Here is a 27,432-nt window from a genome sequence, read left to right as displayed (position 1 = left end):
CATCCAAGTACCGCATTACTGGCTGAGATTTTCACATTGAGATTGATTCCTTGCCACAACAAGATAAAAATAATGCCAATGGTGAAAATGAATGGGAACTAGAAATGCAAAGGAGGGATTAAAAAGGAAATAAATCATGAGATGCATAAGACATTATAGCTTGTCTTTTCCCCTCTTTTATTTACATTATAAATCTCTTAGGGAGCCTTTTTACATATTCATATGAAGTAAGAAACACTTACTTTCTATGAGTAATAATAAACATGTCCTGGAACAGGTGAAGTATAAGCACGTTATGCATTACCTTGGAACTGATTCCCGATTTCCTTTTTTTCCCGTTGTTCCATCAGTAAGGAGATCTTCATTCATTTTATCAGGCTTTTTCTGTACCTAGTCATTAAAATAAATGTATTTGTGTAACTTGGGAAGTTAGTTGATAATAATTACTACTTCAGTGGTGATATCTAACTATAGTGCACTTACTGACTAGAGCTGGACCAACATCTTACCAATTTCTATTTCAGTAAAATTCTTACTGAACGACATTAAACTGAACAGTAAAAATGTGATTTCATACTTCTAAACTATGTACAGAACTTACTGTAATACAAAGAAAAGTAATCAATTATGAAAAAAATGGTGATTAATAAATTAAACAGCATGTTCAATCCCTCTGTACTTCTTTATACAAACAATAATGTAGGGAATTGTATCTCATTTCCTTCCCTCATGATTTTGTGATCCAGCAGGCAGAAGAAGGGTAGCGGGGTGTTGTGCCATGCATGGAACTTATCTAAAGGGAAACTGCGATTCTCATAAGCCCTTCACAAGGAGAAAGCAACAAATCTGAAACATAAGCTCTCCTTTCCAACTTAAGCAATTTCTGCTGTCTTACTCAGATGCTTATTAAAGGCTCCAAATTAATTTTGTTTGCTGACCTTAATTTCCCTGATTAAAAGAAACCCAATAATTTTTAAAATTCTAAAATAGCTTCTAAAACACTTAATATTTGAACATATTCAATTCTAACCATACTAATTTCACAGGTTTATATTGCCAAGCTAACGCTTACAGATTTCTGTTCACACAAAATCACGCGTCTTTTTAGTTAATGCTTCTGAAGCCACATCCTAGGTATCACCAAAGTGATTCTAAAGTTCAACTGAATGATAAGAGCTTAAATATTCTAGTTATAAACTTAATACATACCACCTCTCACAGAGAATCATAGAATCACAGAATGGTTTGGGTTGGAAGGGACCTTAAAGATCATCTGGTTCCAATCCCCCTGCCATGAACAGGGACACCTTCCACTAGACCAGGTTGCTCAAAGCCTCGTCCAACCTGGCCTTCAACACTTCCAGGGAGGGGGCATCCACAGCTTCTCTGGGCAACCTGTGCCAGTGTCTCACCACCCTCACAGTGAAGAACTTCCTAATATCTAATCTAAGCCTGCCCTCTTCCAGTCTGAAGCCATTTCCCCTTGTTCTGTCACTACCTGCCCTTATGAAAAGTCCCTCCCCAGCTTTCTTGTAGCCCCTTCAGGAGCTGGAAGGCCACTATAAAATCTCACTGGAGCCTTCTCTTCTCCAGGCTGAACAGCCCCAACTCTTTCAGCCTGTCCTTGTAGGAGAGGTGCTCCAGCCCTGACCTCACCTCATTGACCCAAATGGTGCCTTTTTACCCTTTCCCTTTGGTTTAAAGGTAGGTTTATCATGCTCCAGAGTTACAGATTTTCTCCAGGTTCTGGAAACTTTCAGTTACAGGACCAGGGAAGCAACTCAAATATGTGTTTTTAAGAATTCCTTTTGTACTTATGTTTACATAGTTCTCTCTCCTTCTCAATGTCTAAAATCAGGATACAATGTACCAAGGACACCTGCACAAAATGTTATTTACAAAATAGTGGAAAACATGTAATACTATGAGGTTCTTTTTTCTTAATATAACTCGTGTTTTGAGTTATATTAAGAAAATGCCATGCTCTGGTAGGGGGATTGGACTAGATGATCTTCCAGTCCCTAACATTCTGTGATTCTGTGTTTCATTATCTATTTTTGATACATCTTTAAGAAGAAAAGTAACACAATTTCATAATTTCATTTACGCTAATTGGGTGCTTTAGGGTAGAATTCAACATACTTAATTTTAACATCCATTCTGGTATTTGGAGTTAATATAAAATCCCTCCCCAGTCACAGGAGAGAACTGCATGTCTCAAGAGGTGGTCATCACCTTGTTTTAAATACATACATGAGCTGGGATAAGCAGTCCTTTGGACTGTCTTTCTCATTCTACTAAGCAGAGAGGGATTTTAAGGCACCTAGACTACACTTAGACACCTTAAGCTAGATGAGATAGATCCTATGTTACACACAAGGATGTATTATTTTAACAACTATTTAAGAATCTCTCATGCAATTAGTATAACTTGATTGGATCAAATTAACTACATTAAATTTACACATCCTTCTCTATTTAATTATACAAAATCTAAATTATATATTTCAGTATACATCTTTCAATTAAATATAGCCTAAGACTTGTAAGCATTAGTCATATTTCATATAAGGAAATACTGCAGACAAAAAAGGTATCTCTTTACATACTTGAACTTTGATAATTTTGCTTCTGAAGTTGTTTAATACCACGGTAACATCTGTCAGGTCAGCTACAGAATCTGTTCCTTCATGGCTATGAGAAGAAAAAAACCCATGCAAATGTACTGGCTCATTAAAACATGCATTATGACTTATGTTCAATTAGAGTATAAGGTTTAGGATTTATGATATTTATAGAAACAACATTTCTTCACTTGTACCTAATTATATCGTAACTTTAGAAACTTTCTGAGTTTTATTCTCACTAGAAATTGTCCAGTGATAGCCCTCACTTTTTAATTTGGATTTTCACATTAAATTTTATCAACTAGTGAAGAAATGGAGCAACCTAGAGTTGAATACGTTATTATATATTATACAAGTATATATTGCATTCAAATATTAAACTACATTTTATTTTTCAAATATGGAAAACATCTTAGAAATTGCTGTGTGCCAGCATTAAATATACTTTTAAAATGAATCTGCTTTAAAAAGTCTAGGGAAAGCTGCCTCACAGTGCTGAGATAGTAAAGATTGGCTTTCATCAGGTTGGCTTTGGAAACTGTACCCCTAAAGACATGGCTGGGCAAGGCACCACCTGAACATTTGCCCCACTGAACATCAGTTTAAAGCCATTCAGGCAGAACTGCAGTCCACTGAGTAACAAGTATGAAAAATGTTGCTGTCACTTTGTGATACAGTGTAATAACATAATTCTCAAATTTTATAGCTTTTGTACCTCAATAGCCCATACATTTTCCCTTCAATCCTTTCTGTCTTTTAACAGCATTATGTAGTTTTCTCTTGCTAAGGCTACACATACAAAAAAATTGGTTTAAGAAAGTAATCTGCTACCTCTTAGGCTTGATTTTTTTTTTGTGCCTAGAAAAATAAATATTTAAGTCTTGTTTCTATCTGTTTCATAACACTTACCTAAAAACGACAGTATTTTATATAGTTATCTGATTTTTCTATTGAACACATCTCTGTAAAAAGTGCCTATGATTATTAATTTTCACAGAGAGGGCTGATTCTTGTACAAAACAATGTTCAGGACTAACTTTTCTGCTCTCTGATTCAGTTTCATTTTCCTGCATTTAAAATATTGCATATATGAACACTCAGCCAAGAACTGTCTTTTTTATCACAGGGATGTACGTTACTTAACATAACGAATCTCCATTTTAAACAAAGTGTGTAATTGAAAAGCTCTACAATAGTAAAACTAGAGCCAAATACAAAGTGCTGATAGCAGAAATGGCAGCAGCCAGCACAACGTTCCCATTTGTGCCCTCAGTTTTTATACAATCAAAATTTTCTCTGTTACTCATTCAGTTACCTCAAAATCTCTATGTTATGAATTCTGTAGCTAGCTCTGCAGCTCTGCTGGTGGAGATGATTTTCCAAAGTCTTCACAGCATTCTCCAAGTGTTTGGTTTGGCCATAAATTTAACAACATCACTTTGTCTCTCTAAGTCTCTTCTGTGGATCCCTCACTGTCAGCTCCATTTACTGAGTGCCAATTGTTTTACTCTGCACAGCACTCAGTGTGATGAATTTCTGTCCCAGTATGAATCATGTACTGAAAATAGTGATAGTCACCATTAGTTACCTTGGGCACTTAACGTTGCTCTCAAAATCCAATTTATGTGTCTCTCCATTCACATCTCTATACACTTCCTACTATTACACTATGGTGACTTCTTTTCCTGACAGAGTATTTAATTTCAATTCCTAGTCACCCAACTATTTTTTAATTCAACTACACCTCATTACATTACTTTTTTTAACCATGATACCTTTCATAAATCTCCTTATATATCTTAAGAATTGAATGTTAAATTAGACAAATGATATAGCTACAGTTGGTGGAGATTAAGTGAACTTCTTAGTATAAAGACTGTTTTTCTGCTTTTTCAACAGATTGTGAGTGGTTTCTGAGAAAAAAAAAATACTTGAAAATGCCAAACAAGTAGAATGAACCTAATACCTTGTTAACATTTCTTTAACACTGAAATAATAAAATAATAAATATTTTATAAGAAATAGACATGTTTCAGCCCACAGAATTACAGGGACGGGGGAGAAAGAGAGAGGAGGGAAAAAAAAGGGAAGAACTGAAGCTGAAATAAAAGTAAAACAACACTGTTTCTCCAAAAGAGATAAAATCCAAAGCTTCAAGAGGAAGCCCTCATATGCTAGAGATCTATGCTGTTATATAAATCATGAGAAAAATATGATTCTTCCCAGAAATAGTTGGAATGATAGCTAGCATATGTTCCTTAGATGAAAATTAACCATGGGAATTATAAATCTATAAGCCATATAGGTGGCAACTAAATGTCAGCTACTGGAGTACAATGTGGTTTCTTTTCATGTAGAGGGGTTTCTCCCAAGAGAGGGAAATGGGGTGCAGTCAACATGCAGCCAGGGTACAGAATTGAAGGGTGCTTCTATATCCTAAGGTGAAGGTGTAACCACAGTGATTCTTAGATGACTAAGAAACACTCAGAACTAATTGAAGAAAAAAGCCTAGAACTGAAATGAATATAATGTTCCTGTTAAAAAAAAGATGCCACCCATCAATAACTGCATTCAGAGGCACCCTCAGGGCTGAAAAAAACCTTGAGAGGGAAATTCATGGCACTTCCTCCATCTGATCACGACACTGGTGGACAGCTAGCAATGCTTCAGTGGACATATTCCTGGAATTACAAGTTAAGTATGTTGGGAATGCCAAGATATTAAGCAATAAAGCCATGAGTGACTTTTCTACAGAATGTGGTGCAAGCAGTTGCATGATAATGCAAACCACGTGTGGAACTGACAGGGCAAGTGTCTGGTAGCTGTGTAGCTGCAGAGTAAGAGACTTTGCTAGCAAAACATCTAGCTGAGCAGCTTAGCTTTATTATGCAATAACATAACCAAATGCCTTCAAGAACACATGGAGCAATCAAACAACTTACACTATCAGGAAATAAGGTAACTCTTATAAACCTTAAATCATAATTTGCTTCTTATTCTATTTTTTTCATGTTATTTTTGCTTACTTTCCTTCAGTACTGTCAGATCTTTTCAAAATATGTTGCACTTTCAGATTCATTTATAAATATGTTTCCAAAACATGGATTGATACTTACGAAATAACCTGATAAATTTCTTCGGATCTTCCTTTACGCAATCTCAGTGTCCAAGCACCTGGATTTGCTTTCAGCTGAAAATACCCCTATGAAAAAAAGGAAAACCAGGCACTTGTTCTGTCAGCATTTTAGAATCAACCATGTACACGTACAAAAATAAATTATCCAACACTTAGTACTACAGCCAAGTTTAGTAACCATTACCTACTCTCCCACTAGCCCTGAAAGTAATACAGCAGTGATGCAACCAACTATCACCTTTCCTGTATGCCCATATTAATGTCTTTCAGTGCTTCACTTATTTCTAGTTGAATCTGAGTTGTATGCAAAATCTCCACCTAGAACAGCAAGAAAGTGAGCAGTAAAGAAATAAATTATTAAACTGACCCTAAACTGAAAAGCTTCTTCGGAACTTAACATTTTTGTCTGGAACAACTTTCCAAGCCAACACAGCACCTTTGCAGTTTAGGAGCACTGCATACAGCTATCAGTATGTGAAAGCCAGACAAAGCAAGCTTTGGAATGTGAAGAATCATTACAAGTTTCTTCAGGCTGAACATCATCTGCTGTTGATATTGTATTCAGTACTTGTGTAAAAATGAAAGAGTCACAGTTTATTAAGCAATTTATTCCTTGTGATACAGTATTTACAGAGAACAGAGAATAGCAGATAGGTAACAGATCTTATTCATCAAAATCCTTCCCTATCAAACTAGCTTTGCCAATACTAAATAAATCTTTTGCTTCAGAAATCACAAGATCATCTGCTCTACAGACTGTTAAAACAAGAAATAATTACTTTGCATGACCAGAGGAATTCTCAGGTATGGATTTGTCCCACAGAGGCTTTAAATACTTAACTGAAGCATCTAAAATAGGAGCCGCCTTCTGCCTGGATCATTGTGTAACAAAAACGGTTATTTTAATCTGAATGTGATTCATACCTACATTTCTCAGTGGAATCTCCATCTGAACATAACTGCCTCCTACCATCTACTTAAAGTAATCATGCTCCCAGTTTAGGAACTTCAGATAGGAGTCTAAAATTAGGCTATATCCAAACCTATATTGGACCAGAAGAGGAGCAGGGGAAAGCTCAGCAAATTAGAGATGCACATGTTTTGTAGGTGGTCTCAACTCCAGGATGGATGCTCTTGTTACTTTTAGTGTTACTAAGCTTGCAACACAGAGAAATGGATTTAAAGAACAAGAAACTCAAAGAATTCTCATGAAGAGCATGGAATTGTAATAACTATTTCTGTACTTAATACTTACCAGGTTGGCCATCACAATAGTATCAACCATGACAGGATTATTCTTTGTGCCCAGAGTGAACTGTAACCCTCGAGGAGGTTGTCCAGTTGTCACATCAAAGCAATGTCCTTCAAGCAATATATATTCCAGTTCATATTCTGCTATCACGGTCCCTTTTATCTGTGGAAGGAACATTTAATCAGTAAATTATGTCATTTAACTGTGTAAGAAAAGTAACATATTACAATGAAAAACATGTTGCATGGGATTTACCTCAGGTAAATTCAACTGTCAGTAAAAGAGAAAGGCTCTTCCAGAATGAACTTCACTCAACTTTAAAACAGGTATCCAAGATTAAGAGGATGAATCACTGTCTGGAGGGACCTTCTCTCCATTGACTGTTGAAGAAGCTGAGGCATTTCAGCTTCGGTAAGGTAAATCCCAACTTCTATTTTCACAATATACTTTCCAAATACACAAACACCCTCAATATTTTGCATAAGCTTAGTGACTGAAACAAATCTAGTGACTTTGAAGCTGAGGGATTAAAAATATCATTACAAAATTGTGAACTAAAAAAGGGTCAAACATATTTTAATCTATATTAATAAACAGCCATATATTCAGGTTTATTTGAAGATTTACCTAGGTTAATCCTATTACTACCGAAAACATATAAAAAAAATAAAAATAGAAACCTAACAAACAGAATCCCTGAACTGCTTTATTTTTATCTCAGAAAAATAGTATTTCTGTAAATATCATAAAGCTCAACACAGCAGATAAATTGCTTTTACTTGTACTCTGCATTCTGATTCTTTCTGTTTCATTACCTTCTTTTAAGACTTTAAGAGAGAATGTGAAAAAAAGATGATGAAAAAAATGGTAAAATACTGACTAAATAATCAATTACCACAGAAAATATTTCTGGAAAAGAGACAAAAAAAATATTTCCATTTCCCTCTTGAAGTAGAAGGTCCAACATAAGTTTCATGTTTTTGAACTATTACTTACATCCTGTAAATGAATGTTATCGAGATCACAGGAACTGTTTACTGCTTCAACCAACCAGCTTTCAGGAGTGATCATGTTTAGAGTCAAAAGGGATGATTCTGGCAATTCTAGGAATTTTGCCACAGGTTCAGAAGGAAGGTGCTTGTTGACCCCATAAGTTAATTCTGGTTCCAGAACAAAACGATAGAAGCTGGTGAAAAAAGTGTTAAAAAATACACTTACTAAACCATGAAGTTCCAAATATTAAGTTCTTCTAAAATATTTTAAAATATAGTGAATTTTTATCAAATAACTGAAGTTTGGAAGCACAGTAGCTCTCTATTCTTTTGTAATACTGTCTACAGCATCTCAAATGCTAGTAGATGAACACAGATCTATTTGCTTTTGATAATTTTTTGCTGTGAAAGTGCATAGTTCCAATTAACATTCTAAATGGCTGGGAAGGTGAACACCCAAGACGTGCATTTTAAAATCTTGACTGTGAGCTGCCTTGAATTCTAGGAATCTGTATCACTAAACTAAGCAAAAGGACTACTCTCTGCTGGAACAAAAGTGTCTTTGGGAACTGCTCCTGACACTAGCAGCAGCAAAGACAAGAGAGCAGAGGAAAGGAGGGGTCTCTCTATTCCTCTCCAGCTCTTATCCCATTTATTCCACAGGTAAAAGTTCCTTGCAACAACAAAATAATGATGATTTTCTTCCTTCCTCTACTGATATTCAAGAAAATGAGAATAATCAGAACAGAGGAAGAAGAGCACCGAAGACGGAGAGTGAAAGCAGCAGGCAACAAGTGCTTCATACGGCAGTGGCAGGGAAACATTACTATGAAAAGTAAAAAGGTAAGAAAGTCTGTACCCATTAGGAGGAATACAATTTTCCCACAAAGAATTTGGGCTGGCACATGGATGCATTTCAAAAAGACACTGCTGCAAGAAAAAGAAAATCTATCCACAGGGCAGATGCCAGAACATTTCTTCCTCCCACCTCTCCCAAGTACAGGGAAAGAACCAGGCACTAACACCAGCAAAGTGCCTAGCTCAAAGTGATCACAACAATGTTCACACAAGATACTTAGAAGACTGATGATTAAGACACTCTTCTGGTGTAAGAGGTGTGAGTTCAACTCCTGTCAAACTGAACAGAAAGTAAGGACTTCTGTTTTGTGGGCAAGTGACTAATTATGTAGTCTGATGGCTAAAGGGCACCACCAGCCTCTCTCATAATAATTACAGGTAAAATATCTGCCAAAGGGATAGCAGGGTGTCCTGGTTTTTTGCTAGGATAGGGTTAGTTTTCTTCTTGGTAGATAGAAAGCGCTGTGTTTTGGTTTCAGTGGGGATTGTTATGAGAACAATGTTGATAAGGTACAAGGACAACATGCTTGGGTAGCTTGCAAGAGCAGAGGACTGGTGGGCAGTGGGGGTGGGCAGGGAAGGAAAGTGCAGTAGTTAGTAAAACCCAGAATTGTCCAATTGGATACGTCAGTAAGACATTCTGTATCATATCTCGTCATGTTTAGTGTATTAACAGGGGCTGTCCGGAAAGGGGGGGATTCTCTCTGGAATCCCTCGGGCTCATTTTTCCAGGATTGCAGTTTCAGCTTGAGGTTCCTTTTTGCTCCTCCGGGATCGTTACCAGCAGGTGGTGAGCAATTGTACTCTGCACCACTCATATATATAGAGTTATCATTATTATTATTATTACTATTTTAATTTTATTTTACTCTAATCATTAAATTGTTCTTATCTCAACCTACAAGTCTCCTCAGCTTTACCCCTCCAAGTTCTCTCCCTGATTCCCTGAGTGGGGGGAAAGGGGGCAGGGCTGTGAGTGGCTGTGTCTTGTTTGGCCACCAGCTAAGTTAAACTATCACACAGTGCTTAGACATTTCTCTTAGAGGGAAAAGAATCCTCTCTGGGAAATTCACTGCAGTGTAAATGTCTGTAACTGAATTAGTGAACTCTGGTCTCTACAGACAGTTAAAAGTAACTTCAGTTTAAGGCAGGTACTTTCAGGATATAATGTTCTTAAATTATAACAAGATCTCAAATGCAGACTGTACAGCTACTCAGATGAATTTCATTATTAAGTTAAGTGTTCTTAATCTGAAAAATTAATTGCACAGAGAGTGGGCTGTAAGAAGTGACCCGATTAGGCAGACAATCTCCCCCTGCAAGTTTCCACAGGCATGAAAGACTCTCCATGGATTTCCATAAGGATTGTTTACGAGAGGTACATTTGATGGACAAGATCACTCCACCGTGATCCCAGGCTTGTCACCTTAGAATTAGACTTTTTCTCCAGACAAGTGCAAACTGCTTCTGTAACCTTCAACTTACATTCAAAGAAAATAACTAATGCAACAAAAGAAGCCAGGAACACAAAACACTATTTTTTTAGGAAATATACACTGTTAAGTCTGTTTTTCCAAACCAAGCAATATCATATAAACTACTTACCTCTTCAGTGGCACTTCTGACAGCTTAGATCTGCAGTTCAAAAACAATCTGAGTTTCACATTGACAATGTCTTTGAGTACCTACAGGAAAAAAAATCTCTGTAAAAAATGGTACTCAGTACTCACCAAACTTTGCAAATAAGCCAATGTTATCCTTGCAACATCCTGTCATTCCTCAAGCTTCAGTAGAAATCTCAAACATTTTAAAGTTTTAAATATATCTGTATATTAAGGGATGTTGTCAGATACTCCAAATAAATATCTGACCTTTTCTAAAACTGCATGATTTAGCACAGGGTATTCTTGATAGTCAAAATGTACATGTTTTCCCCTAGTGCTGTAGTTTTTTTAAAGAGCAGCTATCCCCATTCTCTAATGCTTGAGTAAATTATATTATCACCTTTTTTATATTGTGTTTTCTAGAAGACTTTAAAGCACTTGAACATCTGTAAGCATACCACATGCCTTTTATTCAATAGCCAACCTTTAAACAATGACTTTCACTCATATTCAATATTTCTACTTCTTTCTCAATATCTTCATCTGTTCATTTCTAAAATACTAATTTTCTGGATGCTATTACACAGGAACCATAATATTAAGACAGTATTTTTTTCTTATTTTTGTGAGCAATCTATTTTGTTTAAAGGTAGCAAAGTTATTAATTTACTTAAAGCACTCAAAAACCTTTACCAAGTTATCTTCATTTCTGTAGTATCTGATCCAAAGTGTTTATTTGAAAGAATAAAGCAGCTATGTCTACCTTCATGGATATTATTAGAAAAGCAAATAAGATACTAAAGGTAAATTAAAATAATGATACCACTAAGGCTAAAATCTAAAATTACTGTAATGGCAAGTAAATTGGGAACAAAGCAAGACAATGGTAATCCTTAAATCTCTCTTTACTAGAACCATTTTTTTTATTTCCTCAGTTCAACCCATGGCTACACATATTCTTTACTATAGTGCTACAACTTTACATAGTCCTTGGGACCTGTTTTGCTCACAGTTCCTCGTTCTCATCCTTTGTGTCACATGAATACCATCACTGAAAAAGTACTGAGTGAAAAATAAAGACTAGGGAATGGCATAATGGTGAGACCAAGTGAAGAGGCAGGAAATGAGAATCCAACAGTATTGTAAGTGTAAGAAGGGAAAGTATTGTGACATGGGCTAAAGACTATCAAAATCAAAACTGAGGTCAAAGTGACTCAAGTATCTGTTATTCAGAATAAAAAGCATTTGTAACCCGTGCTAGCTGGTCTCATCTACTAAAACATACCTAGAATTTTCAACATTAAAGAAAATAATTTCTCAAATAAAGATGTTGCATACAGAATTATATAAACCTGTACTGAACTTTATCTCCAAAGAAGACAAAAACCTCAGCTCATTAGTAAGAATGATACTTCAGCAATCTGCATTGATAAGTTGTTGTGTGTAGAACGAAATGATCTTGAAAAAGATTGAGGAGGTATCCCAATGCATCAGCTGACCATGAAATTTAGTATAGTATCCTAACCAACAGAATAATACCATTCTTAATTAACATTTCAAAGGAATTTAAATAGGAAATTACAAATAAGAGAAGAACGCATTATCTCTGTGTTTTCCAACAATGCAACTTGTGGAATACTGAATTCGGTTCTGTGATTTAGGGCTTATCAGGACACCAAAAGCCAGGGAATTCAAGTCAACACATGAAAATGGTTACAAGATTGGAAACTTTTATAGCAGAGTACTTGAGAAGTTTAGTTGAAATCAGAAAACCCGAAGAAGATCATGGAAATTTAGTTAAGGGAGTATTTCATACTGTAAAAAAATGGCTAAATTATTTCTGTTTACCAGGCTTGAAAATTATTTGAGAGTTCTATTTTGCATGTGCAGTCATTTTGCAAAACACTTAGTGCAGGTTACCACAACGCATCTGAAAAGCATTAACTCACTGAACCATCAGTATATAATAGCATAACAGTTTAATATAATAGCATGCTTTCAGCTGGGAAAAAAAATCATAATGTGGACACATTCAACATGGACTGGGGCAAGAATCATGTGCTTTGCTGTGGTAGTTACTACACAGATTTTGCACCATGAATAGCTACCATCCCACTATACTGGGCACTAATCCAATTGCATTATTAAAAAAAAAAAATCCCTTAAATATAAATACATCCCAGTGCTTAAAGTTGACAGTATTTAAGTAACCTATATATAGCAAGATAATCAGAAAGGCATCCATTTAGGAACTTGGAGTTTGAGGCTTGCTGGATTTGAATGCATGTTTTGTCTCTACATCAGGAAGTAGTGGCTTTCCAGATAATTAGATATATCTTTTTTTTTTTAAGTTTCTGATTATTGTATTTTTCATTTTTAAAAATAATTAAAAAATAATGAGAAAGTTTTATCTACATTAAAGTATTTTTGATTTTTTTAGTTTCAACAGCATTTCATTATTCTCTCCTAAGGCTGGCTTCTTGAAGAAGACTATAGCTCCTACGAATCAAGTCGGATCTGCGATGACTGAACAGCTTGGTACATCATGGGAGTCATTTGCCCAGGCAGGCATCAGGGAAAATACTGTTCCTTTGGGAGCCTGTTGCACTGGGAGGAACGGAAGCTCCCGATCTGAGCTACAGGGTCCTTGACGCAACTTACCATAATATCAACTCCTGGCTGAATGGAGCGAGTTTCCAGTCAATTCCAAAATGAAAATATTTTCATTTGGTAATATCAAGCTTTCCTTTTAACTGAGAACAGTGAAAGATGTGGTTCTAGAGAAATGCTAGTATTTCTGAGTCTTGAGATATCAGAATTTTCATGAATTTTTAAAGAGTTTTACTTTGCTTCACTATTACATATGAAGAGTGAGTGGATGCCTCAACATTTGATACAAAAGGCATAAAAGAGTAAGAAAACGGGAGGGGGAAAAGCAATGTCAGAATTTATTAAACTTTCATAATTACTACAGAGAAAGATAAAATAGGATGCAGCAAAAATCAAATTACAGTCTTCAGAATTGTAACAGACCATAAAGAGAAGACAAAATTTACATTTTTATGGGAAACTATAAAGGAATTGGAGGTAGAGGGATATTCTACAGCTAGTGAAAAATGAAAATAATTTTAGGAGCTATGTTTTTTAGGACAGTTTCTCTTTAGATGATCAATAGCTACACACAATGGAAGATTTCTAGGTATACTTGGTAGCATTAATCAACTGAGAAATACCCTTTCAAGAGCTGAAAGGTTTATAGTCCAGTCTTCTTGTGATGATATTACAGGTCACATTTAGATCACCTCATTTAGGTACCTTGGAAAACTAAGGTGATTTGGTTTAATGGGAAGAAGCATATGCCTCTTAAGACTTTGAGATGGGAGATCCTTTCCCTCTTTATTACACAGACAATCTCCTCCTTTCCTTCTATTGACTATAAAGAGCATTTATGGACTCACTTTTAAGAGGACTGGAGCATCTGAATTTTAATTGCAAATAAGGTACTTACAATGATGAATTAGATCATCATCAACTTTTTAATATGAATTTAAATAACCAAATATATATTTTTAAAAAACCTCAATTTTGTTTACCCCTTTACTACACTGTACATGGAAATTAGAAAAAGTTTAGTAAAAATTAAACTATAAATATGCATATTAAAAGAAATTACCACCATCTTACAATCAATAAATGAGCCATCTTCTGTGCTTCTCTTGTCAATGGATCCACAATAGCAATAACATCATAGAATGGTTCATTCTGTTGGGGATTGATTTTTACTACGCTGTTAAAAAGAAATTAATAAGTGACATGAAAACTCTATGCTGAATTTGTGAAAATAACAAACATTTTTAGGCATGAATTTGTAATATCAGAGACAATTCAGACTTTACTGCTCAAGAAGACACTTCCCTCATTTCAAGCAGTAATCATTATTGCTCCCTGTGATATTACTAGGAAAGCTAAACATGAACAGCAATTAAAAATTTAGCATTAATCTATATAGTTGAATACTGGTTATTGATTAAATACATGCCTCATAATAAAATTAATAAAACAAAAGGAAAACACACAGCAAAATTTTTAAAATGGCCTTTTTGTCACTGGCCTAGTTTCCACCACCAGTATCTATAATCATTAGATTTGACAAGTGCTAGCGGTGACATAATTGTAAGAAAACAGTGGGGAAAAATGGCAACTGAGAAGTGTGAAACTTGATAGGATGGATTAGCTTTATGCATTCCAGAATATAAATTAGTTTGATAAACTTTATTAGACTAAGTCCAGAACATTCTAATTAAAGCAGTCTGGATCTACAGTAAGGAGATGTTAATAAACCTCATTTAAAAAAAAAAAGTGCTGTAAATACACAAAATGGACTATCTGGATTTGTTTTCCACAAAAAGTACCTAGAAATCTGAGTACTGGTAGTGAGTCAAACTCTCTCCAATACTGTAGAATAGCACTGACTGTTATTAGTATAACTGTGGAAAAGATGTTAGCCACTTAAAACAGGCTACTACTGATTTCACTCCTTGTATTTCCAACAACAGGACCAGCTCATCAGCACAGCACACTAGAGAACCTTTACCAATAAAAACAAGCAGGGATTTGGAAATAGCATTACAAAAATTGTTATTTTGATCATGGTTCTTGTGTTATCATATGGCCTTTTAAAAAATGTACCTGTCTGCTCCAGAAAGCTTGCCCCAGATAAGTTTAAATTAAAACCAGTTACTGTTAGTATCCCATTACAAAGAGGGCAAGATACACAGATGCACCTCTTGCTATTTTAGGTCTCTTTCATTAACAATGACGACAAAAGACCAGCTTAGGGCATTTTCACTTTGTAAATCTAGCATCAGAAAGACAAGGAGCTAACACACAAGCTCACTAAGGACACTAATATGAGCTCACCAAGTGTAAATCTGCTAGCCAATGACAGTCTGTCCAGTTTTTCTTAAGGAATTAAGTGCCAAAAGCCCTATTAATTTGTATTTTAATGCAATTTAGTTGTACAAGCTGTGTATTTAGCCATGGTCAAGAATGACAGTGCTGAGCCATAAACTGTTGCACAGGTATAAAGTGCATGTATATTAGCCTTGACAATAGTATTCAAGATCAACAGCCAGAAAAAGTTGTGCTAGTTTTCCACATTAATGAAAATTAGTGGGGGCTGCTTTTAGCTCTAATCTGTGAAACTACTTCTAATATTTTAGTAAATGTATGGACCTCAAGTTTTCTAACTCCACATCACCACTTCTATTCACACTAACTGTAACAACTTTTTTTTTCAGCAAAGGATAAGGCTGCAATATCATTAGTTATCATTAACAAATTTATTAAGAGGTAAAGATGCATTATGTTAGGACAGATGAAGAGGCTGTTAATACAACCATAGAATCAACATTTTTTAAAACTGGAATGCTTACTCAAGTTTCCAAAGAACTTATGTAGTCATCAGTACATTCTAATTGTAATATCAAAGTCCAATAAATGCATTATTGTGACAGATAGAACTTACCTGTGCTGCTCTTTGAGTAATTTAGCATCTTGTCTCATCTCTGTTTTAGGTAAAGATGATAGTAGGGCATCTATTTTCATAATCAAATCACTGCCACTATATTAAATAAAGCACATATAATTTGTTTTTCATTAGAAAAGGAGTAAAATATTCACATTCTAATGTATATCTGTCTGCATAAGGGATATTTTAAAAGCCCACATCCCAAACCTGGAATCTTTATAACAATTATCACCTCAAGATTTGTAGCTCTGATTAAAACCTTTAGCATGACAATGCCCAAGAACCACTACTGCCTTAGAGCTTGTGAAGGTTATGCTTCTTACAATTAAGTGATGCACAATTAGCAGAATTACCATTCAGCCTCAGAGTTTGCATGGTACAACCTGCTGACATTTGTAGTTCTTTATTCCTTTTTTTTTTCCTTTGGGACAACATTTAGGAATAGACATAAATCAACAAGTTTCAAGTTTACTTGGCCACATCTTTTATTTTTTTTTGGTGTTTCTTACTGGAATTTCCTTAGAAACCTTAGTAGTTGATTTCAGTGTCACTAAATCTTAATATTTGATTAAATATGTTTTGCCTCTCACTACTTATCTCCTTGATAGTTCTACTTCTTGATTTTGTTTTTCTGGTAGTTATTCCATCCGTTGTGTCAGTCCTTCCAGGTAACAATGATACTCAGACACAGAAAAGTCAACAGATACTGTAAAAATAATGTAATTTTGCTATTTGTGCACAAACTGGATCTTTAGATTAAAAGCTGGCTAGAACTCACCTTTACACTTCGGGGGGACTTTTTACAAAGGCAGTTAATGACAGAACAAGGGGAAATGGGTTTAAGCTGAAAGAGGGCTGGCTTAGATTGGATATTAGGAAGAAATTCTTTCCTGTGAGGGTGGTCAGACACTGGCAGAAGTTGCCCAGAGAAGCTGTGGATGCCCCATCCCTGGAAGTGTTCAAGGCCAGGTTGGATGAGGCTTTGAGCAACCTTGTCTAGTGGAAGGTGTCCCTGTTCCTGGCAGGATGGGGTTGGAGCTAGATGATCTTTAAGGTTCATTCCAACCCAAACCATTCTGTGATTCTAGTCAATCAACAGGTGTGTGAATGTTGTCTAGCAGAGTGTCAAAGCACCACATCTGTCCACGCCCCTACTGGTTCTTTTTCTAATGATTCCCAAAGACAATGTACTTCCTTACTTCAAATATCAATACTCAGATATTACTGTGGTTTTAACATGCATTGGATTTTATCAAGCTTATTATTATTATTCTTTACTCTTAAGAGAAGAAAACCTATTTGTAATTGTTTACAGTTAGTGTACTCATGTCTTGGCTGTAAGTACAGTGAAAGTAGGTAAAGTATTTGTGGTAATTTAGCAGAATTGCATGCATGCTGTGAGGCAAGTTGGAGAGGGTATGATTCTTCGGACACACAGTGATCTCTTACACCTTAGCCTCATCACACATGTGACCAGTGATAAAAGGGTGCATGTCTCTTGAATAACACCATGTGCCTTTTTGTCTGCTCAGTACTGTAACAAGGAGGTATCAAAGAGGCTGTCAGCAGCACGGTGAATGACACATGCAGTTGAAACCCAGCATATACAGTTTATATGTACAGTGGAAAACTATGTTAAATAGCATAATTAGACAAGCATAAAGAAGATACAAAACTTAGCAGATGGGCCATTTCTTCTAGAAAATAGGGCAAGGGTTTGAGTAAGTAAAAATACTAAGTCTGTCAGGGAGATGCTAAAAAGGAAATGAGGGTTAGTTAAACCTCTCTATGTAGAAGTACTCAGATGCTAAGTAAGATGATAGCAAATATATAGTATGCAAACAACAAACTTCAACTGCACATAGAGTGCATATATATATGAGTATATAGTAAGAAGAGTATGATGACTATATATTTGAACCTTTGTTCATATTTCCCATGCAAAAGGATTATTAATTTGTCACGGGCAATAAACAAGTCAGTATATCATAAAGCCCCAAAACGCAAAAGAATTTTACTTTTTACTACTGTTTCCCATCTCTTTGACAATAGCTTTAATCTTCTCTCCTGAGGTACTGTATGTTATTTTTTCCAACAAATTAAAGTCTTCTGCGTAGAATCCATTTTCATCTAAAGGACCCAGTACCTTAGATAAAGAAAAACATTACTAAGTATAGAATGTCCCAATGTTTCTTCTGTAACCAAAAATAAACTATTTTTTAAAATGAATGCACAATATTCAATATGCAACCCCCAGCCCTATATACATCAATATTATTAACTATATAGTACTCAACTGTATAGTAACTATGCAGGATTAGGTTTTTACCATTATGTAATTACAGTTAATTATCAATCACAAAGAACAGCTGCAATGGAAATATCCATATTTTTCATTATACATACTTATGTAAAGGAGTATACTATTTAGTAAAAAGAAATCTAAGTTTAAGAAAAAGCTCTATTAGGTACATTATTTTAAACTGAAATTCAAATTGTTATCCGCCTACCACACTCCTTAGTTGTTTAATTCTGTTAACATAACCTTAATGTCTCAAGGCTTTTCAGATGAAGCAGAATGGATAGAAAGAAAAGAGCAAAGGCTAAGAAATTCAGGATATACAGAGACAAGAAACAGAACTATTTCTTTTGGTGTCTGAAGAAAAAGAAGGTGCCTTGAAGTCCCAGAAGATAGCTTTGAAGATGTTGTTTGGATTTCCTACACAGTCTACCAGGCTAAACTGACCCAAGTCAACTTCAAGAGCCTACAGGGCTCCCAGGATGTAGAATGTGCTGAATGCACTTAATATATGACATTTTTGAGCATTTTTAGGGATAGAAAAAAGTAATAACCATTTATAACATAACACTATATATTTAGCTGGGGAGGGGATTTTGACACAAAAAACCCAACACAGTTATTTTGTGCTTTATCAACAAAAATGCTTTCTATAGGTTTGTTAGTATTTTGATTCTATCTCAGAAGCCATTTAGGATGCACAAGAGTAACTAAGAACACAATTTAAAGACAGTTTCCTGTAATGAGATGGCAACATAGTATCCCCATTTCTTTCTAATGGTGGAGCAATAAATAGAAACTAGAAGACAGTTAACTCAGAGTAGTTTGTATAAATTTTATTTGTAATGTAAGGTATTGACTGTCATTAATAAGTACTAAATATTGAACTAAATATTGTATTTTTTAGTCACAGTTCACCTATAGCCACACTGAATAAGTGGGAAATCAATATAATGCATTTTCTTTAGCTTGAATCTGAAGTTCCAGGAAATAAAAAAATACCTACAAGGAGTCTGAGAGATGACTTAATTTCTTTCTTACCCTGCCATTGCTCATAACAGCAATTTGCCCAGGAAGCAACTTAAGAACCTCCTGGCAGAACATCTGGTGGGTTTTAATTAAATCCAGTCCTAAAGTGTTGTACTTCTTCTCAAAAGTATTATCATCCATTCCCTAAAGAAAAGGTAAAGCACGAGATGATCCAACAATTCAGCAAAAATAAATTTTGTAACAGCTAAGGTAATCAAAGATTTACTTCAACTTACATGGTAACCAGAAAACAAAATGAAACAGCTTCAACGTAAGTACATGACTGCTGGTGTGGAGCCATGTCTCCCAACTAGCTAGTGTGCAGTTTTTACCCTTGGCCAACTATGAATAACCATGACAGAAAAGCTGAGCCTGAGGTTAAGCACTTTTTCTATGATCCAGCATACACAGCTGCATGAAAAATAACATCTGTTAACAACTGAACTGTATTTCTCACTTTAGGAAAAAGCTATAAAAAATCCATAATACTCTAAAAACCTAACAGTCATTTTAATGTGGTCATTGGATACAGCTTAAACATGTTTTGAGATAGCCAAAATCATCCAGTAAGACACACAATAAATCAATGTTCAAAGTGGGGAAAAAAATGGTGGAACTTTGCCATGCTTGCAATGGCACTGTGCCTCACCTGTCAAAATTATCTCGCTATATTAAACTCTACTGATATGTATTTCTTCATTAGAAACATACAGATCAAGCAAATAGATTCATTCAGATACAATTAATATAACAAAATAAATTAGTAAGATGTATACACTGCTTAATTAGCTACCTTTATGTCTTTCAAAATTTATCTGACAATGAAATAAGAGCATGACTCAAACCAGCTAATTAATTTTCCAGCATGGTGCCAAGAGTTCTCTTAGTCTTCCAAATCTTCCTAGTTAAAAATACTAGAATTTACATCTCCTTCTGAAACAAAAACTGTAGTTTGTAGCTGTTACATGATAACTCAGCTCCAGTCTAGGTATGAACTCTGAAATCAGCAACATTTGTTTTAAACCAATGTATTTTCATAGAAACACACCAGAAAACATTGGCCAGAAGTATACAACACTTGTTAACCTCAACCGCTTCAGTCTGTCCCTATTACTGCTCACAACCACAACATCAAGCTAAAAACAGTTACTTCTGAAGTCTTAATTCTAGATGAACATTAATATTGTCATTTTAATAAAGGAAGAGCTCTAATAAAAACAAAAAACCCAACAATTAAAAATTAAACTATTTTGGTCTCAATAATCCAGTACTTGTACTCTGTATTTTTCAGTACTGTTGTATTTTCTTCCTTTACTTTAAATAAATTCTCTATTCTTCCATCACATACAAATTGTCAAAAATCCAGATCTGCCTGAGCAGAAACTGTACAAGAGTTATAAACTTCATAGCATTTGGTCAAACACTCTTACTCTCAACAACATCTCCTTACATTAAAATAATATATGGAAAATTAAAAAGAAAGTAGTCTAATTTAGTCTGCACTCACTGGGATGAGGAATTTAGCAATTTTAGTCCCAGAAGCAAGGGATTTTGCTGTCTCTTCCTTACTGAGTTTACTTAGGAAACTCCTTAAGTTGTTGTTGTTGTTTTGGGTTAGAAAAGCAGTCAAAATTCCTCTTGCAATGACTGTGTTATCTTCCTTTATTTTTGATGACGGATTGTTCAAAATCCCAACTCGTGTATGACTGCTTGTTTTCTGGAAAGAAAAATACAGTATAATACACAATTTCACAGTTCCATCTGCTGTTACATAATGTATTCATATCTATTATGACTCTGTGAAGTGCCCTTAAGTATGTAGTTTTTTGCAGCTATTTGGCTTTAGAAAACATGCATCAGTGCTTAATTCAGAACTTCAACTAGGAATAAAAACGTTATTAGTAAGGATTTACCTATTCTGTACTACATATTTTAAATAGAAGATTTTTTTTACTAGAACAATTGCCTTTGAGCATTCTGCAGAAGCGTGTTTTTAACAAAGGACACACACAAGTGTTGATTTACAGACTTCAGAACTGGAAGTGTTTTTCTATTTTTCAAAAACTATCAAACGAAGCATAAAATAAATACAAGAACATTTATCCACTTAGCAGTTTAATCTTAATCAGCAGTAAAATCTTTCACTTGCTAAAATCAGTGATGCCACTTATATTTTACTAGAAAGAGTGATGATTTTAAAGTAGGATCAAATAGCATCACTAACTGAAGGAAAATGGATTCCATTGCAGTACAGAATACAAAAATAAGAAATTAAATCACTGGTATCAATGTATTTAAACAGTAAACTTTAAATTGCAGCCCTTGAGAAAAGTTTTGTTAAAACACTTGTTTGAAAAGCTTGAAAATGTGTACTTTAAACTGTTCCTGCGAAGTGTTCTCTTGCTGGAAAGAAGACAGACCTCATACTATGCTACATTAGGAGACACATGGCAAGCCACTCAAGGGAAGTTCTTATTTTCCTCTACTCAGTACTTGTGAGGCTGCACTTAGACTGCTGTGCCTGGTTTTGGTCCTCTCAGTGCAGTAAGGTTGCTGAGATGCTGGAGAGGCTTCAGCAAAGGGCTATCAAGATGGTCAGAGGCCTATGAGGAGGCACTGAAGAAGCTGGGCTTGCTTAGTCTGGTAAAGAAGAGGCTATGAAGAACCTTAAGCAGCAAACTACTGAAGAAGTAGTGAAAAACATGACAGGGCCAAGCTCTTCTTGATATTGGCAAAGAGTATAACAAGTGATAACGGTCACAAATCTTGGCCTGTCAGGGAAAACTACACTAGGAAGGCAGTGCAACACCAGAGGAAATTGTCAAGGGAGGGGACAGAGTCACCTTCTTGGAGATTTTCAGTACTCTGACAAATTTACAGCTGACCTGATCTAATCATGGAAATAATCCCACTGAGTGGGAGGCTGAACTAGATGACCTCCAGTGGTGTCTTCCAGCTAATACATCTCTAGTTTTTTCAAAAGAAGTAAAAATATATTAGTAGTTTTCAAAATATTATATATTAGCCGGAATAATTAAAAGTGAGCACCCTTTGGTCACTTTCCCTGCCAGATACTTGCATGCTTTTCTTCAAATGCCGATGGCAGGTCATGCACAAGACATATCTGTGCCAGCTCTGCACCTATCAGAAATTCTACTAGACAGACAAAAGGGACTGGAAAGGAGTAGAGAATCCATACAAATCAATGGATTACACAAAAAATACTATATTTTTGTCTTTTTGTCATGAAACTTGGAAATCACCACACCAAACTGCACATGAAGTTCATCTAAACCAAATCTGTGAATTAGAATGAGATAACCAATTAAACTGCTATTTCATAGAAGATCCAGCAAACCTTATTCAGAACTACTTTTTCTAATGTTCTTAGATTCTCCTCACTAACACATGGGGACTTGCCCAGATAGTTCTCACTTCCAAGTTGGTAGCTATGGCATATTTCCCCTGGTGAAATGGGGAAAAAAGATGAAACTATAGAGGGAACACATCTGTCAAGCTTGGGTCATAGATCTAGCAGTCAGATAAATGAAATGTTTTCCTATAACAAGGACTTGTACTGCACATTCATTTTTGTAGTTTTTTAAGACATATTTGGTATCACAAGCTCCCTGCAACATAACAACTTTATAAATCCCTTAGAGTGGTTCCTGTTTCATTCCTGATTAGTAAATCTAGATGTTTGCCCAATTTCAGTCTAATTAACCTGCTAATCTACTCAGAACTGAGGGGTTTTTGTCATTTATATTCACATGACCTTTACCTGCATACTTTAAATCCTATTATTAATACTGAAGAACTTAAAAACAAGCAAATTAATAAATGTGATGATCCTCCTAGCATATTAAAAAAACAAAGAAAAATTTAATCTGTTTAGAAGCATACAAACAGTATGTGGAAAAATGGTCACTTCATGGCCACAGCTATGCCAGACGATACAGAAGAACACTGCACAACGGTTCACATCAGCAGGCATTCTAACTTCCCTGTCCCAGGTAACATGCCAGGTTACCTTAGAAGAACGTCTGTAATTCATAAGAAATTCTCCCTTTTTAATGCACAGCATCACAGTTTGTCTCCTACGTCAGGAGTCAATGAACCAAATGATAATTTAAAGGCCATTAAGGTGCCAGTGCTACACGAGAGTAGAGTAAAATGAAAGCTCAGTCACATAAGTCTGCACCTGACCCACAAAAAAAAGTTACACCTTTATTTAAGAGTATAATTTTTGAATGTACAAAGCATTGTTAAGAATATATTCATAGTAATTATTTTAATAAAAACTGCTAGAAACTCACCAGGTGTTTCAAGGCATTAGAAAGCAGTCGTCTTCCAGCTGGCTTATCGAAATCAGCAATAATCCAGATAGTAACAGCATATAATGCATCTTCATCTGAAAATTGAAGACAATCCTGCTTCACATTCTGGAGAATCTTCTCATGAGTAATGAATAATGAATTAATTCTGTTTGAGATTTCTGAAGTTTATGTGTATGTTTGCTGACTTCAACTGTAAGATTAATCTTTGCCACATCAGAACCTTTTATCCTCTGAACTGAAATAAAATTCTTAGGAAGTAACTTATCACGTAATATAAGAAAGTCACTAAAATAGCCAACCTACTGTTGTACTGCTGAAACAAGGTGGCCCTAAATAATAAGCTAGCTCCAATTAACAAGACCTGCTTTACTACAGGTTTTTTGTGAACATTTGATGGAGGCTGATCAAATAGCCAGAAATCAAAAGAATTAAGTAGTCACAAGAATGCATGAGTTAGGCTGTTCACTTTCCATGACAGCACAGGGAGAGTCTTTCAACCAAAGGCACGACCAAGCTTACCATTTCTGGATGCAAACAGGAATATACTAAATACAGTCCAAAGAAAATAAACTACTATAGAGGTGCATATGCAGAAAATTTCCCTTTTTCCTGGTCTATAGCCTCCTGTTCTTTATTCTTCATAGAACAGCAATGATACATAAAAAATTCTGCAAAGTTATCTGTTGAAGACTATCAGTCTGCTCAGGCCTGTTATAGATCTAAAAGGCAATACGTATAGCTGGGAATTTTACAAGGTCCTGGTGAGACTCTAGGATGATGTTATAATTAAGTGTTGCTGCAGTCCAGAGAAACACACGGGGGACAGAGAATGGAAATGCAGACTTCAGCTTAAAGGTTATGGATTTTACCCAAGAGACCTAAATCTTAGAAATGAGCCTGCAGATTGAAAGCCAGTCATCATTTGACAACTAGCTGTCATGTCCCTGTGGTTGTAGGCAGAGAATCAAATAGAGTCAAATAATATTATTCTAAAGAAATGCAAGTATATGGCATTTATTTCTAATAATGAGTAAAAACTATGTTAATACCACATAAAAATTACTAAAAGAATTGCACTTTGTTAACAGCATGATTCTGTCCCTTGATGGGCTGATGGAAATGAGCAGTTGTTAACTGTCTTCTCTAGAAGTTAAAGTAGAGACTATTGCAAAATTCCATGCAGTATATGCCTCCACTGTTGTAACTGTAATTTCTTCCGACTCCAAGGGAATGTACTTCCATATGCAGTAAGAATAGTTTACATCGAAAAATATTTTAGATGTACAAAAAAGTGAGGGTTTTAGCAAGATGAATTGTATAAGTGAGTGATAATCCATCAGAATATAATCATTTTTTATTTTCTACAGAAAGACAACGCTTCAGTTATCAAAATCAAACAACCTAACTAGAAGAAAAATAAAGAAATACTGAATGTTAATAAATAAGAAATAAAATCAATCATTCCTTATCCTGTAGAAATGCCTGATTTTGATATAGATATTACAAAGACTATACATCCTTCACTTGGTAATGCTGCAGCTAAGAGTCACTTGAAAACTGAATATATTCTCTTTCATATGATCAAGAAAAAGCATACCAGTATGAAAACTGAGTCTGTTTTCAAAGCTGAAAAAGTCTTGCAAAGCTTTTTAACTTCATGTCGGTAAAACAAAAAACAACTAGCTACAACATCCACCCCATTTCAAAACTACAAAATCTAGAATAACTATCCTGTTAATTATAATTTATGTTTACAATATTAGGATATGATCTGTCTCCTGAAAGAAGATATTTTTGGGATATTTTACTGGAAAATTTCACCAATTTGTAATACCTGTGTATCTATACATATGTATGTATATATATATAAAATATGTATATATATATAAAAATATATAACCCATATAGAAAATGAACATACTCTTTTTTGTTATATACTTCATGTTGTCTGAAATTACAGCACTTTTATCTTGTGAATCCAAAAAGGAGAAAGTAGAGAAGTCTTCCACATCAAATGGAACTGCAAAATGTAAAACACAACATGTTAGACTTAAAAAAAAAAAGGAAAATCATAACAACAAGAAATCCAAGAGAAGTAGTTACCAGATGTGGATCTGAAATGTATGTATCTTCTTTCTGCTCTAAGAATAGTGGGGTTTATACGGGAAACTACATTATCCTGATCCATAAGAAAATCCATGGCATTTATATGATCATTTAACAAACCCTGTAGTAAGAGAAAAAGTTAAATCTGTACTTTTATAGTTTCAAGGCAAAGACTAAGCATTTGTAAAATCTTTCAGCTGAGCTTAAAGCTTCTATATAGACCCAGTTATGGCCACTGTCAAGTAAAAATGCACAAATATCACACAGATAGTATTTCAAAATATCAGATATGCATTTTTTAATGAACAGCTGCAGTACATTCTGAGTTTCTGGTTGAAAAATTCCATATAATTACTATATGCTTAGTTGATCCTTCAGTCTTGTATAATCTAAATATACTGTTTCAAAATCATAACTGCAAATTAATGTAATGTAATTTCAGTTGTGATATTAATTTCAAGCCATCTCATTATAAAAAAATTAATATATAAACATAACTCAAACAATTCACTGCCAAATATTTCATCTTGCATTCATTCAGAAACATTAAACATACCATAAACACTGCCCTCTGGAAGAACCCGGTGGCATCAATAATCCTCTGAAGAGTAACTGTCTCTAACTCTGCAGCATCCATCTCTTCTCTGTTAAAGGGCACGCCATTAAACAGAGCTTGAGGCAATGGACCCAGGCCAGTCTTTTTATAAAAGGTTGCTCCTGCCTGATCATATCAGAAATATCACAGGATTAAATAGACTCTGTCTGACTGTAGCAAAATATGAAACTAATATCAAGAGACAAAGAACTGTCATCTCCAAGCACTATTCACTGTCACACCTTCTCATGAGTAGCAGGGACAGAACAGAAAATGTTTGGAAACTCATTTCTCAAACAGAATGACAAAAGAAAATATAGAGCTATATAAGGTGTATTAAATGTTTGTTTTATCATTTTGTTAAAAAAAATTGCTGAACATTCTTAGCAAAAAAACATTAAGTAAATAACGTTGGAGAAGGACCTTAAGACAGTCATAGTTTTGGGTGGATCAACCTAGACCTTTTCCCCAAAGACAACATCCCTCAAAAGAAAAAACTCAAAAGGCTTTTATGTTCAGAAGCCAAGCCATATCTGATAAGAAAGCAGAACAAGCTAATTTTTTTCCTCAGAGAAAATTCAGTGAGACAAATGGAAATAAAAATGTATTGTAAGTAATTCCCCCTTCCTACTCTGCATCCTTTCATGCTTTCTTTCAGTGTCACTTTCTGGACAGTTACAAACTCTATGGCAGTATCTCTATGCGTCCACCTTTCTGTCATCCCACTGTCTCCTCCCTGATCTTCATCACAGTCTCACTGTCTCTGCTTGTACAGGGGGCTTCCTCCTGGTCACTGTCTGTCTATTTTTCTTGCTTTAACATCATCTATATGGGAAGTTTTCCTCCCTTAAGTGTATCCAGCTGCTTCCAGAGCAGATTCAAACTGCCCTTCTATACACCTGCCCTCCATGCAACTCAGTGAGGAAACAAGCAGTGTAAGGCAAACAGCACCTTTTTTCCCCTGGCTGCCCAGCTGCACCTTTTTAAAGGACCATAATATAAGTTATATAACAAATTTTAAAAGGAAATAAATAAAATGTATGGCACATGTCAGAAACACAAGCTTG

At 35.2% G+C, this 27,432-nt stretch overlaps 1 protein-coding gene across 1 annotated transcript in view; it reads right to left on the bottom strand.

The window, feature by feature from the left end:
• Positions 1 to 304: 304 nt before the first annotated feature.
• The window catches only part of LOC104517460 (UDP-glucose:glycoprotein glucosyltransferase 2), a gene marked incomplete at both ends in the record, with an annotated part of 66,074 nt that continues 38,946 nt past the window's right edge, over positions 305 to 27,432 (bottom strand). The window contains 15 exons of the mRNA XM_010173857.1: positions 305 to 390; positions 2,610 to 2,694; positions 5,744 to 5,829; positions 7,019 to 7,177; positions 8,012 to 8,201; positions 10,471 to 10,550; positions 14,154 to 14,256; positions 15,997 to 16,092; positions 18,018 to 18,145; positions 19,340 to 19,471; positions 20,835 to 21,044; positions 23,644 to 23,738; positions 25,586 to 25,684; positions 25,768 to 25,891; positions 26,327 to 26,491. Of these exons, the coding sequence (XP_010172159.1) occupies positions 305 to 390; positions 2,610 to 2,694; positions 5,744 to 5,829; positions 7,019 to 7,177; positions 8,012 to 8,201; positions 10,471 to 10,550; positions 14,154 to 14,256; positions 15,997 to 16,092; positions 18,018 to 18,145; positions 19,340 to 19,471; positions 20,835 to 21,044; positions 23,644 to 23,738; positions 25,586 to 25,684; positions 25,768 to 25,891; positions 26,327 to 26,491 (1,838 nt within the window). The remainder of the gene's footprint in view (positions 391 to 2,609; positions 2,695 to 5,743; positions 5,830 to 7,018; positions 7,178 to 8,011; positions 8,202 to 10,470; positions 10,551 to 14,153; positions 14,257 to 15,996; positions 16,093 to 18,017; positions 18,146 to 19,339; positions 19,472 to 20,834; positions 21,045 to 23,643; positions 23,739 to 25,585; positions 25,685 to 25,767; positions 25,892 to 26,326; positions 26,492 to 27,432) is intronic.

This window comes from Antrostomus carolinensis, unplaced genomic scaffold (genome assembly GCF_000700745.2).
Source record: "Antrostomus carolinensis isolate BGI_N321 unplaced genomic scaffold, ASM70074v2 scaffold1058, whole genome shotgun sequence".
Classification (NCBI taxonomy): Eukaryota; Metazoa; Chordata; class Aves; order Caprimulgiformes; family Caprimulgidae; genus Antrostomus; species Antrostomus carolinensis.
Note: the sequence above shows the minus strand (reverse complement) of the source record. Positions and strands in the feature narration are given on the sequence as shown.